The sequence below is a fragment of the Neomonachus schauinslandi genome, chromosome X (genome assembly GCF_002201575.2).
Source record: "Neomonachus schauinslandi chromosome X, ASM220157v2, whole genome shotgun sequence".
Taxonomy (NCBI): domain Eukaryota; kingdom Metazoa; phylum Chordata; class Mammalia; order Carnivora; family Phocidae; genus Neomonachus; species Neomonachus schauinslandi.
In genome coordinates, this window is record NC_058419.1 from 81565239 (window position 1) to 81581516 (window position 16278).

Genomic DNA, 16278 nt, shown 5'->3' on the forward strand with positions numbered 1-16278 from the left:
TTAGCGGCTGCTGGTGTTGAACTGTAAGTAGTATTGGGCCGTAGGTTGATTGGTGTAGATTATAGAATTCAGATAATTCTGCCTGTGAAAGAAGTACAGAGGCATCAGCTGATGAGCTTTCCCTCTCTCCTTGGCCCTTCCCATCCCTCCCTTGGCATTCATCCACGTTGCCACCCCCTAGAACTCACTGGGCTTTTTGCTCCTTATCCAGCTGCTGATTGAAGGAGCCCAGCCCCCTTTGAAATTCAGCACAAAGTTCCCTCTCCTGCTCTTCTAGCTCCATTGTTGCTTGGGCCAAGCAAAAGTTCTGGCTTTCCCATTTGGCATCCTGTGCTTGGTCAGCCTGGCGCTGTGCCTCCTTTTCATGGTATTGCACCTCCTGGACTTTCCTGATGGCAGCTCTCTGCTCTGGAGTCATGCCCTTCCAACAATAGGGCAGGACCCGGTGGGGAGCCATAGGGTGCTGGGCAACCTGGGGGTTCTCCGTCAGTAGGTCACTCGTGATCTGGTTCTGGATCTCCATGAAGTTGGCCTCCTGTTCATGCTGCCACTCATGGCGCTGTCGCTCAGCCAGTTCAGCTGCCTGGTGGGGCCCCCAAATATGAGCATTTGGGTACCCAACTTCAGGGAGCTCTCAGTCACAGGGGAGGGGAAGACATGGCCCTACTCTCCTCCATTTCTGGGAGAGAAGAACCAGCTCTTGCCTGGCCTTTGAATGACCTAACATGGGGGGAGGGGTGGAATGGACAGGGACCTTCCCTGCCCTCTGGAAACCCTTAGACTGAGAGGCTGGGGAAGGGAGGGTGGTGTTCTGCTCTCAGGTCATCCTCAGTCTGGATATGGGGAAGAGCATCTTCTGCCCTAAGAGGGGCCTTAGGTGAAAGGGGATGTCCTCAGGTAGATGAGAGGGCTGGTGTTGCTTCAGGAAAGGTTGTGTGGGCGAAGACATGGCTAAGTTCCCCAGGACTTTGCTCAAGGGATTGGGGAGAGCCCGGTGCACTGAATGGCCCAGGCCATACCTGAGCTTTGTTGGCACTGGCCGTGGCAGACATCATGGCCACGCGACAGGACTCCTCTAGCTTGGCCAGTTGGGCGGCCCGCATGTCCATGGCTAGGCGCAGCTGGTCATTGAGCATATCTGCGCAGAGAAATATGGCCAGGGCACTATACTGGCCTGCCCCGTTCCTGGTTCACTCATTCAGCCATTTGTTCAACAAGCTTGGTGGATGTGTGGATGTGTATGCTTGGGAGGGGAATGTCCTAACTGTAGGGATGTGGAAGGAGTTACTCTTTGAGGCTTAGGGATAGCCAAAGTAGCAGCAACAAGGATTTCTCAAGTGCCTAAGTGAAAGCTGCAGAGAGATGGATCAAACATTGATCATACCACCATGGTAAGGGCAATGACAGAGGTGTATACAGGGCATTATAAGAGCTTTGGGTGGTGGGTGAGAGGAAGGCTTCCAGGAGGAGGTGATCCTCGAAATGCGAATTGCATATAGAAAGAAAGAGCAAAGGGCATGCCAAGCCATGTTTAGTCTACCAGTCTACACTGGTCTTGCTGTTTCTAGATCATGCCAGGTACTCCTGCCTCAGGGATTTGTAATAGACATTATTCTTGGCTCCTGCTCTCTTGCTTCTCCCAGGTCTTGCTCAAATATTGCCACCTCGGTGAGGCATTCCCTGTCTCTCCTACCTCAAATTGCAACCTCCTGTCCCCAACATTTATCCCCCTTCCCTGATTTATTTTTCTCCCTACCATTTGTCACCATACTCTACATTTCACTGATGTTGTCTATTGCCTGTCTCTCTCCTCACTAGGAAGTAGCCTTGTTGAGGGCAGGGATTTTTTTTTTAAGATTTTATTTATTCATTTGAGACACAGAGATACAGAGAGAGAAACAGCATGAGCAGGGGGAGAGGCAGAGGCAGAGGGAGAAGCAGGCTCCCCACTGAGCTAGGAGCCAGATGTGGGGCTTGATCCCAGGACCCTGAGATCATGACCTGAGCAGAAGGCAGACGCTTAACCATCTGAGCCACCCAGGCACCCCGAGGGCAGGGATTTTGTCTGTTTTATTCACTCCCATGCCCAGAACCTAGATCCGAGCCTGGCACATAGTAGGGGCTCAATAAATATTTGTCAAATGAATAAAGGAAACCAAGAAACAGTATGGCCTGTATCTGAAACTACAAATAGTATGCTCTTGCTGGAGCATAAAATACAAGGGGCTAGGGAGCTTTGCAGGGGCCAGACTAAAGGCCAGAAACTTGCCTCGAAGGTGGTGGGGAACATGGAAGGATCTTAAACAAGGGGGCGACACAATCAGATTTGTATTTTAGAAAGCTCCTCCTGGGGGCCAGTATAGAATACAGTCAGACTGGTGGGAGACAGTGGAGGTAGGGGAGCCATCTTGGAGGGCTCAAAGCAGACCCAATATATAGAAGGGTTACATCAGCTGTACGTGATGAGAGTAAAGGAGGGGGGCAGATTTGGATGTTTCCCAGGGTCCTGGCTTGGATGACTGGGTGCATGGTGTGGCCACCACTGGAAGTAGAAGATACAGAATGAAGAGCAGGCTAGGGAACATGGATGAATTGTTTAGGAAGGCTGAGTTGAAGGTGGTCAGTAGGCATCTGGATATCTGATTCTGTGGGTAGAGAGTCCTCAGCACAGAGATGGTGACATGGCAGCTGAAACCAGAACGAGGGCCAAGGGCACCTGAGGTAAGTATGCAGGGGAGGGAAAGCAGTGTGCCAGGGACCAAGTCTCAAGAAAGAAAGGTGTAATGGAAAAGGAGCCCACAAAGGGCAGACACAGAGGGAATGGTCAGAGAGCTAAGAGCAGAATGTACTAGTACAGAAGCCAAGGAAGAGGGAAGCTCAAGAAGGATGTGATCAGAGTCAAGTGGAGCAAGAAAGGTCCAGTCAAGGAGGAAAGACTAGATAGAGCCTCTTGTCCTTGATAACACAAAGGCATTGTGGTTTTAGTAAGAGTAGTGTCAGTGAAGTTGGGTGGGGAGAGAGGAGATCTCCCAGGGGGTTGAGGTGTGACTGGAAAGGAAGAAAAGACAGCAAGCGGAAGCAGATTTTTCAAGTATGGCTGTAAAGGAAGACAGCTAGCTCACAGCACCTAGAGGAATCACAGGGCGCAGGGAGGCTTTAGTTTTTTTAAGAGGGGTTAGACTGGGGCGCCTGGGTGGCTCAGTCGTTAAGCGTCTGCCTTCGGCTCAGGTCATGATCCCAGGGTCCTGGGATCGAGCCCCTCATTGGGCTCCCCGCTCAGTGGTGAGCCTGCTTCTCCCTCTGCCGCTCCCCCTGCTTGTGTTCCCTCTCTCGCTGTGTCTCTATCAAATAAATAAAATCTTTAAAAAGAAAAAAAAAGAGGGGTTAGACGTAAGCATGTTTACAGCAGGCACAGAAGGAATCAGTGGAAGGAGAAATGTTGAAAACACAGGGCAGGGGATACCTGAGAGAGCACAGCCTGGGGGCAGATGGAGGGAGCGGCAGGGGTAATGGGGGTCCCCTAAACACAGGCTTAAGGCTTGGCTTTGAGGAGGTACAAGGACACGGACCTCAGAGGCTGGAGGGTGGCAGGGGCTAGGGAGGATGGATAGGGGTGCGTGGTTTCATTTCATTTGGCACGGCAACCCGGAGAGGAAAGGAGCAGCACCATTTTTCAGGTGGGGACACTAAGAGGTCTGGAGGTGAAGTAAAAATGCCCAAGGTTAATAGTCAGCGAGTAGTTGGTTGGGAATTGAAGCCAGGTCCCTTGAGGGATCAGCCCACGCTCTTTTCATTACACTGCGTGCACGCTCCCTTGGTATTCTGCTGTCCCTGTAGCCTGGCTCTGCCTTCTTGTACACCCGCCTGCTGCCGGCCCCGTGGTGCCTCTGCAACCGCTCCGACAAGAATCACCAGAGACTCCGAATTTCAAAATCCAATAGACAGGTTTCTGTTCCTACCTAAATTTCGCCAGAGCATTTGCCATGATTGATGGCTCCCTCTCTGAAACGCCTCCCTTGACCTCTGGCCCTGCTTTCTCATGGTGACCAAGAGAAGGCAAGTCTGGTGGCGTGGCCGAGTGTGGGCTGTGGAGCCAGCTTGCCCGAGTCCACTTCCCGCCTCCATCCCCCACTAGCTGCATGCCTGGGCAAATTATTTCACCTCTCTGTTCTTCAGTTTCCTCCACTGAAAATGGGGATAATACCAGTGCTTGCCTCATGGAGTGGCTGGGAGGATGGCATGAGTCACGATGTGGTAGCAAGCTTAGCACAGTGTCTGATACACAGCAAGTGCCCAAGAAAGGTTAGCTATTATTATTTTATGCATCTTTTATCCTACCTCCCTGATCCCTTTATTGTGAGCTCCTTTTCCTCTACTCATTCATTCACTCAAGATACATTTACTGAGCATCTACCACGTTATCAGGCAGTGTGTAAGTCACCTGAGTTGTAATAGTAAGCTCCGACCTTTGTCCTCACAGAGTGTACTATTTGCTCACCCTTTCCCCAGGCTCCATCCAGGCTTAGCATTCTGTTCCTTTGCAAACCCTTCCCCTGCTTCGGGCCTCCAGATCTCTCCTTGCAGCCCAGACCAGCTCTATGCCATGGTAGGATCATATAGATAGATGGCTGCCTGTTGGCTGCCTCCTCGTGGCTGCAGTAGTCTTCTATCTTATCTCCTTGCCTCTAGTCTTCCCCTCTAAGCCAATCTCCACAACAGCTGGCAAAACTTTTAAGTCTAAAACACAAATCCTGTGGCCCCAGTGCACAACACCCTCTCCCTCCCGTGGCTCCTACCTCACTTAGTAAAAGCCAAAGTCTGCACCATGGCCTGGAAGGCCTACTGGATCTGGCCCCTTCACCTCTCTGACCTCATTTCCTATCACTCTTCCCCTCACTTGGTCTACTTCAGCTACTCTGGCCCCACTGCCATTCCTCAAACATTCCAGACACCCTCTCTCCTATGGGCCTTTGTACTAGCTACCTCCTCTACTTGGGACAGCTCTTCCCTCAATTGTTTGCATTGCATTGCTTACTCCCTTGTCTTCAGATCTGTATTCAAAGGTTACCTCAGTGAGGTTTTCCTTATTTAAAATGGCAACTGTGCACCCCTCTCCCAAAGTCCCCACGTCCTCCCTTTTGTGCTTTATTTTTCTCCCTAGCAACTATCTTAACCACCTTATACAGTTGACCCTTGAATAATGTGGGGCTTAGGCAACCAAATCTTTAAAAAAAAGAAAAAAAGAAAAGAAGGGGCGCCTGGGTGGCTCAGATGGTTAAGCGTCTGCCTTCGGCTCAGGTCATGATCCCAGGGTCCTGGGATCGAGCCCCGCATCAGGATCCCTGCTCAGCAGGAAGCCTGCTTCTCCCCCTACCACTCCGCCTGCTTGTGTTCCCTCTCTTGCTGTCTCTCTCTCTCTGTCAAATAAATAAACAAAATCTTTAAAAAAAAAGAAAAGAAGACCATAGGGGAGAGAAAATACGTTTATAGTATTGTATTTATTTTTAAAAATCCACATAAAAGCAGACCTGTGCAGTTCAAACCCGTGTTGTTCAAAGGTTCACTGTATATTTTACTATTTTATCTTGTTTTTTGTCTGTTGCCATTAGAGTGTGAACTCCATGACAGCAAGGATTTTTCTATTTTGTTCACTGTGCCAGGCACAAAATAGGTGGCTTAATATATGCCGAATATTGAAATGGTCTTGTCATTCTGCTTAAAACCCTTAAATGGTTAACGACTGCCTACGCGATAAAGTCACAATTCCTTAGTCTGGTGTAGAAAATTCTTGCACGTTTTCTCTTCCTCCAACCCCTCAACCCTAGGCTGCACTAACACTAAACCGTTCATGCATCCTAAACCCTTGGACTATTCACAGCCCCAGTTCTCTACCTCTTGCTGCCCCCTCTGCCTAGAATGACCTCTTCTTGACCCTCTCCCTGACTTGGAAAAATTGTACCCAACTTTCCAAAATTGATTCCTAACAGCTGACTTGTGCCACCCCCCCCATCCTGCTTCCCTTTCCTTGTGAGAATTGACCAATCCCATATTGATGTTCCCTCCGTGTCCTATAAACACTTATGTCACAGTACCCATCACAGCACCTACCAGTGTTAAAGCGTAAGTATTTGCTGATGAATGACTTGTGCATATATCTTTTCCTCTTTTCCTAAACTGATTTTCTAGAAGGGACATGGTTCTGTGAGATCATGGAGGTCATGGTCGCGTATAGTGTCACAGTAAGAGTAGCTACTGGTTACTGAGCACTGATGTTTGTGCTTTACATACAGTATCTCATTTCAGTCTCATTCGAGCTCTACGTGGCATGGATTATTATCCCCATTTTAAAGATGAGGAAGCTGAAGCGCTGAGAAGAAAATTCATTTGCCCAAACCAGGTGGTAAGTGGCAGAGCCGACAGGTCTGTCTTCACTCTGCTGCCTCCACATAATGGAGTTCCAGGCCGATTGGGTACCAATGGCTATACTGTCAGTTACTGAAGGAGGTCAGGGAGTTTGGGGTCTGCTCAGTCTAACCTTTCAGCATCAGCTCTGTGGGTAACTGGACCTCCCCACTCCCTGGGTGCCGTACCTGGCTCAGAGCAACTCCCCACCAGGCCTTGGGTCTCAGCCTGGAGGGCGCAGCTACTTACCTGTACACTTCTCATCAGCCCTGACTTGACGTTGCTCCTGCAGCTGCCTCTCCAGGCCGTTTCTGAACTGCTCCTGCTGCATTTTCAGGTACGTGGCCCTCTCCAGGTCCTCCCCAGCAAAGCACTGCAGGCTGGCTGGGCCACAGGGGGGATCACTGTGGCCCAGACAGGCTGGAAACTCCATCCAGAGTTGGCTAGAATTCCAAAGGTCAAACTCTCGGCTGCTCTTGAGCTGCTGCTTTTGCTCCCGAAATTTTTGGAGTTTCTTGGCCAGCCGACGTGTCCGTTCTGCCTGTTCCTTCTCTAGCATCTGGGCTACCAGATCATACTGCTTCTGGTAGGTACCTGGGGGTGGTGGGCAGGGACATGGAGAAGGCCCCACGGGAGAGACAGAGCCCACCCAGCATGGCCTCTGCTCCCAAGGCCCATCGGGTTTGTCCCACCACACCCCAGGCCTCAGGCGCCACTCCAAGGCAGAACTGCCCTACCTCAGCCCACTCAGGCCCTTACACTATCCTTCTTGGCTTGCCCTTAGCCTTGAGCTTTTACCATAAGCTGCCTCCTTGCTCTGTTCCGTTGCCTCTCGAAGCTTTCGCTCTTCCACTTGGCTGTTGAGGGCTTTGACATCCACCTGATCCCAAAGAAATGAGCTAAATCAGGGTAGGGGACCAACAGTGGGCCTTGAATGCTCTAACACAAACTGCTCAGAATTTACCCTCTTCAGAATCCTCCTATAGATCCTCAGTACCTACTGGATAAGGGTCTACCATCTGAACATGGTTTGTAAGCCCCTCACTGGTCTAGCCTCTGCCTCCTTCTCCATCCTTATCTCAGTACCTCCTTCCTCTGCGCCACCCTCAGAGCTCTGTGCTTACGGTTCCCTGTGATATCTGAGGTTGTTTAGAACAAAGAGCCTTTGCTCCAGCTGCTCCCTCCCCTTGGAACTCTCTTTCTTCCTCTCTTTACCCAAACTCCTATTCATCCTTCAAGATCAGCTCAGCCCTCACCTTCCTGATTCCTTAGGCAGGTGCTACTCCCACAGAATCTAGGACCTACTGTCCACATTATATTGAAGTTTGCCTCTGTCGATGATCTCCTCCACCAGGCTGTGAGCCCATTAAGGGAAGAGACTGGGCCTTAGTCAGCTTTGTACCCTACTGCCCAACCTAGTTCTTGGCCTGGACCAGACCCTGAGGAAACACTTGCCAACCGGATCTCAATCACACCACACATCTCTCAGCCAACTACTTACTTGGGTCAGGCACTGAGCCACCACCATATGTTAATATTCACTTTCACACTTCATTTAGCTTCATTTTACTGAGAAGGAGCCTGGAGCTCAGAGAAGATAGGTGACTCATTCAAAGCCACACATCTAGTAAACAGCAGACCTGGCCCTTGAGCATAGGTATGAGGTCTTTTCCAGAATACCATGCTGCATTCTGCGCGCCATCCCCCCCAAATCCACCTACCCAGCAATCTATTTTTTTCTTAAACTATCAATATTTTCTGTTTATTTTTTATTGTAATTCCTTTAAAACATTTCAAGAGAGTGTAAAAGGGAATACAGTTTAGTGAAGAGTAAGTCCCTCCCATCTCTGTCACTCAGCTGGTTAACAGTTTCTTATGTAGCCTTCCGGACAGCATTTAGGCATACAAAATACCAAATATTCTTCAGACTTCTTTTGGCTCCATGTTACCTGTCTCTTGAGAACCAGGCCACTCAGCCCAGAGCTGACTGGCGGAGAGTCACTGTCACTGGCTCCTCTTCCCCCAGTCTCTTCCCCTGCACCCCCAGCCCGCTTCCTTCCCTCACCCGGGAGTGGATGCCTTCTCTCTCTCTCCTTCCTTTCCAGCTGGAGGGCCTGCTTAAATCAATGAGGGCCGTAACAGACACTGCTACATTCCTCTGTGGGTGCAGGAGTGAGGTGACCCCTGGTCCCAAGAAAGTCCCCATTGCCTACTCACCCCCATGACTCGGGTCTGCACATTGAAGAATCGGCTCTGTCGCTCTTTTTCTCGATTTCTTCTAGCCTCGATGGCTGCCACCTCCTTGGGATCTGCTGACAGGTCTACCTTATACATCTGGAGCAAGTGTGGGGTGGAATGGCCAATCAGTGCTGACCACCATCCTTGACTACACCCCCACCCCTCTTCCTTTCTTCCTACAGCACCAATAACACCAGTTATTGATTCCTACTGATTTTACCTCCTGATATATTTCATACCTGTGCCCTACATCTATGCTGTCACCACCCTAATTCAGGCCTCACAATCAGGTGCCAGACAGTATCCTCAGGAGCCTCAGTGGCCTCCCTCGCTCCAGTGTTACCCTCTCTACTCTTTTCTCTGCACTAGCTACCAGAGTGATCTTTCTGAAAGCAAATCTGACCATGGTACACCTCAGCTTAAAAGCTTTAAAAGCAACAGGGCACCTGGCTGGCTCAGTCAGTGGAGCATGCGACTCTTGATCGCAGGGTTGTACGTTCAAGCTCCACATTGGATGTAGAGATCCCTTAAAAATAAAAAATCTTAAAAAAAAAAAAACCTTTAAAAGCAGCATTAGGGGTACCTGGGTGACTCAGTTTGTTAACCTCAGGTCATGATCCCGCCAGTGTCGGGCTCCCTGCTCAGTGGGGAGTCTGCTTCTCCCTCTGCCCCCCAGCCCCGGTCATGCTCTCTCTCTCAAATAAATAAATAAAATCTTTAAAAAATAAATAAAAGCTTTAAAGCAAGTGGCTCCCCAGTGTTTACAAGATAAAGTCTAACCCCCTTTGCCAGATTTATAAAAGTCTTCATGATCTGACCCTTGCTCATCTTTCCAAGTCTCATGCTCATTTACAACTCTCCTCCCTTCATGTTATGCTCTATTCAGTTTTCCCCATTTCAGTAAATGGCACCACTATTTCCCTTTTTATTTGTTACTTATTCTCTAGTCACGTGAAAGGCTAGAGGGCTTACATTCGCCTGTGTTCTTTCATATTTTGGGAAGCCCACTTTTGGCAACTGTGGCCAAAACCACAGCCAAAAACACTTTTGCAAACATAAATCTGATCATGTCTCTCACCTGCTTAAAATCCTCCACTGGCTTCCCGCTGCACTTAGAATCAGATCCAAACTCCTTACCATGGGTTTCAAGATCCGGCTCCCGCACACCTTTCCAATTCATCCCACATCACAGTCTCCCTCACTTAGAGTCCTCCAGGCACACTCGCCTCCTCTCAAGTCCTTCAACACAACTATTCCCATCTCAGGGCCTTTGTACGTGGCGTTTCTTTGTTCAGAATACCATTCCTCAACTCCTCCTATAGCTATTTCCAATCCTTTATTTATTTATCCTTTTTTAAAGTTTAAATTCAATTAACATATAATGTATTATTGGTTTCAGAGGTAGAGCTCAGTGATTCGTCAGTCATATATAACACCCAGTGCTCATTACATCAGGTGCCCTCGTTAATGTCCATCACCCAGTTACCCTATCCCCCCAACCCCCTGATCCTTTTTTTAAAAAACCATTTTGTGACTGAAATATTTGATGTATACAGCAGAATATATATAACCCACATGCAAGTGAAGAAGCATGATAAAAGAGACCCATGAACCAACTCCCCAACTTAAGAAATAGAACTTGATCAATATTATTAAAGTGTCTTACGTCTCTTCTCCCTCATCCTTACCCTAAGAGATAACCACTGTGCAAATGTGAACAGAGGCATTAATATACTGTGTATGAACTAAGGGTTGCTGGAGGGGAGGGAGATAAGAGGATGGGTAAAAATGTCTAGAATTTTGCCTTTCTCATTTAAGTTTTTAATCCATTTGGAATTGCACTTTATATACAGTGTGAGAGGTAGGGATCCAATTTGATTTTTTTCCAAGTTCCATCTCATCTTTTTAAATGGAACACTTGTTCCTGTCAATTATATGAGATTGCTGTCCTTTGGTCATTTTGTCCCCCTAGCCTGATTGTGACTGTTTTTCCCAGTTGAATTCATTTGTGGTTCCTCTACTAGATTCCATCAACCAAGCTTTCTCACTTTCCTGGACTTGTAATAAGACTTTTAGACTCTTCCCAGCCTCCAGATGTCATTTTAAAAGTGGTTTCAGGAATGGTTATGGCAACCACCAGACCCTTTCCATGTCTAAGTCTAAGCACTAACCCCAGCCAACTCATTCCATTTGTCACCACAATGTAAGGTCGCTGAAGGGGAAGATTTGGCAGATATTTTAAGCTTCTTGGATTGCTAAGGCCATGACCTTGTAATGAGTAGATGGTATAAGATGATAGGGGGATGAAAGTATGAAGGAGAAGGATAGAAAATTCGGGGAACAGAGAGGGCAGAGTGGGGTGGGGGAGGCAGAAAAGGAAAGGGGAAGGAGGGCAACAGGGTAGTAGACAGGAATGGAGGACGGACAGCAAGAGAAGGGGAAGGAGGAAAGCAAGGGAGGGGGCCAGAGGGGGATGGAGAGGAGGAAATGGGGTGGGGATGAAGCACGAGGAGAGATAGATAAAATGGGGAGAAAGGAAGGAGAACAGAGGTGGAGAGCAGTGGCTTAGGGACCCTGACTCCCAGGGGTTCACACAAAATACCTTTCTTAGCAAAGAGTGTCAATTTTGAAGCTCCCAGGTTGGGTCTAGGTTCAAGTGGCCAACAAGTGGCTCAGGTCCAAGACTATTCTTAAACTACAGCAACAGTCTCTGGACTCTGCTTGGAGAAAGAGGAGGGAGGCAGGGGATAGAGGCAGTACCTCTGGCCATAGCTTTCCCTAGCTTGTGACCCTGTCGCTCCAGAGTACCCTCATCTCCCTTCAAACTCCATCCCCCTTTTAACCCCAGCCCCCCTCCCACCCCACCCCATCCCTACCCCCATTCCACTGCACTTCCAACCCTACTTCACCCTCAGCTTGGTCTGAGCTCCCCTAACACCAAATCCTCCGGCCGGCCCCTCCTTCCCGTCCAGCCCTCACTCCCTGGGGTCCTTCCAATCCCCGACCCTGTTCTTGTTTGAGCCTTCCAGCAGGCTAGGCTAAAGCCGCAGCCAAGCTCCCACCTTTCTCTTGCCCTGGAGGGCATAGCCCTGCTGTGACTTGTTTCAGCAAGCGTGGACTCGCGTCCCGCCTGCTTCCTCAGATCCCAAAAGCTGCTGCGCTCTTCTACGATTCAGTGGGCAGGGTCAGCGGTTTGCGTTGCCACGCAACAAGAAAGGGGGGCGGGGCCCAAACTCCTGTTTTAAGCTCGCGCCCAGGCAACGGATTAACAAAACTTCCACGACACGCCCCTGGTTCCGCTCTCACCGGAAGCCAGAAATCCCGTTAGGCCTGGACTTATTCTCGCGAGGTTTGTCGTACGCCCGGCCTGCACTGCGGTGTTTCCCGCGCGGGCTACCCCAGTTCCCGGGTGTACGGCGCGGCCTTTTGTACAGCCGCCGGCGCCGTCGCCGTCATGGGTTTCCTGAAACTGATTGAGATCGAGAACTTTAAGTCGTACAAGGGTCGGCAGATTATCGGACCATTTCAGAGGTTCACCGCCATCATTGGACCCAATGGCTCTGGTGAGATAAACCTGGCTGCGGCCCTGCGCACGTCCCAGCCTGGACCCCCTAATCCGGTAGCAGAGTAGTACAACCCAGCCCGTGCGACCAGAAATGTCGCGAACCCTCACAGGTTCCTTTCCCTCCGGAACGGGTTCAATCCGAACCCGCTTTCCCAGCTCGGGTGCTCTGACTCGGACCTCTTCCCCAGGTGTCACTTGTCTGCTCTTTGCGCGGCCCCCGCCCCTGAGCGAGTGGTACGGGCCGATCTGTACGTTACCCCGCCCACTGCCCCCTCCCGCCAAAAGTGGCGCGTCCGGAGTTGTCAGCCAGCCGCGGGCCGCGCAGTTCCCCGCCGGACCTGCTGGATCTGGCTACTTCCCCTGCCTTGTTTGAACTCTCCGGAAAGTGTGGGGCTGCTGGTAGCCCTCCCAAGGCCTCCGGTCCCCAGCGGTACACTTTTCCCTCAGCCCAGCGCCCCCTCCCGCCTCGCATTGGTATGCTCCAATTCCTCCTTTTTTTTTACTTTCCTCCGGAGGCGGCACTTTTGAATTTCTGACCCAGCGCTCCCGTCTCCAGCGGGAGTGCTTGGGGTGTCCACCCTCCATCTCCATGTCAGAGGTGGGGAATGGCTTGAAATACCTCCTTTGTTACCACTGGAACCATTGAAAGAACTCATTCGCTCGCCAAACTTATTGAATGCTTACTGTTTTATAAGGAGTTGTTCAAGGTGCTGTGGAAACAGCGGAGAATAGAGTAAGCCTTGCTCTCAGGGGACTTGCATTCCAGAGGAGAAAGACAATAATAAAGAAGGAGAAAATAAGACAACTTTTGGCTATGATGAATGCTATACAGGAAATTAGGTTGATGGGATACAGTGACTTGGGTGTTGTCTTTAGAAAGAGCGGTCAGTAGATAACTGTATTGTATATTTGAAAGTTGCTGAGAGAATAGATCACAAGGAAAAAATTGTTTATGTGAGGTGATGGATGTTAACTTATTGTGGTAATCATTGCTTGGTATATGCAAATGTGGAATCATTATGTTGTTACTTGAAACTAATACAATGTTATATGTCAGTTATATCTCAACAAAATTTGGGGGTGGGGGAAAGGGCGGTCAACTTAACTCCTCTGAATGATACGCTATTGGAGCGCCTGGGTGACTCAGTCAGTTAAGCATCCGTTAAACTCTTGATCTCAGCTCTAGTCTTTATCTCAGGGTGGTCAGTTCAAGCCCCCCTGGGGAATGGAGCCTACTTAAAAAAAAAAAAAAAAGTAAATAATACACTATGGATTTCTCCCATCTACCCCTACAAGCAGTCTCTTTGGAATCCTGCTGTGTTCCTCCACCCCAGAAATGTTCTAGCTAAATCATTTCCTAGCATGAAGGGCTGCCCTTGCTGACATACCTCAAACTCATGAACCTTCTCTGGAGTTTTGCCTGTGTTTGGTGCTCTTTGTAGAGCAAGGTTTCTCAACAGCGGCACTGTTGACATTTCTAGCAAGGTAATTCTTTGTTGTGGGGTTGGTCCTGTGCATTGTAGGTTGTTTAGCAGCATCCTGGGCTTTTACCCACTAGGTGGTAGCACCCCCACCCCCCACGTGTGACAACCAAAAATGTCTCCAGACATTGCCAGTGTCCCCTGGGAGGTGGGATAAATCACTCCCTGCTTCCCCTTACCTCGCTTGAGAACCACTGGCCTAGAGGGCTAATGCTTGGGGTTCCACTTCAGTTTCTTAGGATTTTGGTGTGGTGGCCCCTGTGAAAAGAGCCAGAATGCACCTCTGGGCATTCAGTCCTTTCAGCATGGGTAGATTTGTATACGCAGCTGTTCCAAAAAGACCCTTAGTTTGGAGCCCCCCCCCCCCCCCCCCCACTTCTTCAAAGCCCACCTGCACAAGCCATTCCTTGGGTCTCCTCAGTGAATTACTCTTCTTCTCTGGCTCACAGTAGATACTTGGTGCATGTTAATGTTTATATTTTTCTTTCTTGTATTCATGGGATACGTTTTTGTATCTTCATCACTGGTTTATGAGTGCCCCCCCAAAGAAGACATTCCTTAAAACATTTTATCAGTATTCAGCTCATAATGCATGTTATAAAAATGTTTACAGTATTGAATGATTGCTAGTAGGGAGGGCTTTGGTTGTGAGACGTTCTTACTATCCCTGGAGAGCATGGGAGAAGCCCAAAGGTTGGGAGTGGACGCCTCGAAGTCTGACTCCCGGTCTGCTTGTTGTGTTAGCCCTGCTCTGATAAGGGAGCCGGAGCTAAGAGTTCAGACCTGTGTTAGAATAGGACTGCCATTTATTGAGCACCACTGTGTGTCAAGTACTTTATTTACTGGAACCTTTTACATTTAAATTCTCAAAATGACCCTATGAGGGAGATACCATTATCTTGGTTTTATAGGTGGGAAGGCTGAGGCACAAACCGTTATGATAACTTGCACACTGATTCTCAGAGCCAGGGTCAGAACCTGTGCCTGTCATACTTCAAAGCCTGTGCTTCTGCTGCTTCAGCCGAGAACTGTGTGCCCAGCATTATTTTAAAGGCTCTACCTATCAGTCATGGCTTTTTTAGATTTTCCAGGTGAGGGAATGGAAGGTCAGCTAAGAATTAGTGAAACTAAAAACCTGGTCTATTGGACTAGAATCCGAGCTCTTTTTTTTTTTTTTTTATATAAGATATTATTTGAGAGAGCAGGAGCAGAGGGAGAGGGACAAGCAGACTCTGCACTGAGCATGGACCCTGACATGGGGTTCAATCCCACCACCCCGAGATCACAACCTAAGCCTAAATCAAGAGTCGGATACTCAACCGAATGAGCCCGGGTACCCCTAGAACCCGAGCTCTTAATCACTGTTTTGTACTGCCTCTGTGGAAGGAACCAGGCTGCCATTTGTATAGCTGGGTAGAAAGGTGTGGGAAATCAGGTCCTCAGTTCAAGGTCATATTAACATGTTAGGGGAGAATCTTGAGATAGAATTTATAGAGATTGGCCTGTTCTCCACTCCCTTGACCCCAGCCTAAATTAAAAAAAAATTTTTACCTGAGCCTAAAATGAAGAAAGTAACAATTGTGATTCCACTATTGAAAAGATAACCACTCTTTTTTTTTTTTTTTTTTAAGACTTTATTTGTCAGAGAGAGAGAGAGTGCACAAGCAGGGGGAGCAGGCAGAGGGGGAAGCAGGCCGCCTGCCGACCAAGGAGCCCAGTGCGGGACTGGATCCCAGGACCCTGACCAGGATCCCAGGATCATGACCTGAGCTGAAGGCAGACACTTAACCGACTGAGTCGCCCAGGTGTCCCAAAGATAACCACTCTTAATGTTAAGAATCTTATTTATTTGAATAGCTCATACCTGCACACAATATAAAATTCAAAAAATCCCAAAGGATAGACAGTAAAAAGACTCCCTTCCCTGACCTGTTACCTATTTTCCTTTGGGAAGCAGCCACTGGTTACACTGTTTACATTTTCATGTATTTTTTCCTATGCCTTTGCCTTTCCCCAAGTTTTTATTATGAAAATATTCAAACCTACATGTGTGTTTTTGCTTAATCATTTGAAAGTAAGTTGCAGACTTAATGGCATTTCACTTCTAGGGATTCAGCATTTGACTCCTAAAATCATCATTTTCCTGTGTCACCACTAGACCGTGATCACACCTGGGAAAACTAATTTCCTTGTTATCTAATTATCTAGTTCGTATTCAAGCTTCCCTAATTGCTCCCCAAAATGTCTTTTGGGGTTTTTTTTTTTTTTTTTTTAAGGGAAACTGGAATTCAGTTAAAGTTTGTGCACTGCCTTTGCTTGTTTCTCGGTGATTGCTTTCTGGAGTGGTTCTCCAAACTTTTCTTTTTAGATATTGACATTTTTTTTTTTTTAAGATTTATTTATTTATTTGAGGCGGGGGGGAGTAATTGTGTGCGCATGGGGGGATGGGGGGGCAGGGCAGAGGGAGAGAAGTGGATTCCCCACTAAGCGGAAAGCCGAGCTGGGACCTGGGACTCTATCTCACAACCCTGAGATCATGACCTGAGCCAAAATCAAGAATGGATGCTTAACTGAGCCACCCAGGTGCCCCTA

The 16278-nt window shown here is 48.7% G+C and overlaps 2 protein-coding genes across 3 annotated transcripts in view; one reads left to right on the forward strand and one right to left on the reverse strand.

The window, feature by feature from the left end:
- RIBC1 (RIB43A domain with coiled-coils 1) lies at positions 1 to 8949 on the reverse strand. 2 transcript variants are annotated; one of them, XM_021698768.1, is made up of 6 exons: positions 8620 to 8949; positions 7201 to 7282; positions 6652 to 6996; positions 1020 to 1138; positions 189 to 583; positions 1 to 82 (listed from the first exon to the last, which is right to left on the reverse strand). In XM_021698768.1, the coding sequence occupies exons 1-6, from the start codon at positions 8734 to 8736 to the stop codon at positions 1 to 3; spliced, it is 1140 nt and encodes a 379-aa protein (XP_021554443.1). In that variant the 5' UTR covers positions 8737 to 8949. The 2 variants fall into 2 exon arrangements, with proteins under 2 accessions (XP_021554443.1, XP_021554521.1); XM_021698846.1 differs by lacking the exons at positions 1 to 82; positions 6652 to 6996 and having other exon boundaries at positions 185 to 583.
- Positions 8950 to 11995: 3046 nt separating this feature from the next.
- The window catches only part of SMC1A (structural maintenance of chromosomes 1A), a 33843-nt gene continuing 29560 nt past the window's right edge, over positions 11996 to 16278 (forward strand). Inside the window, exon 1 of the mRNA XM_021703601.1 lies at positions 11996 to 12203. Within this exon, the coding sequence (XP_021559276.1) occupies positions 12095 to 12203 (109 nt within the window). The 5' untranslated portion in view covers positions 11996 to 12094. The remainder of the gene's footprint in view (positions 12204 to 16278) is intronic.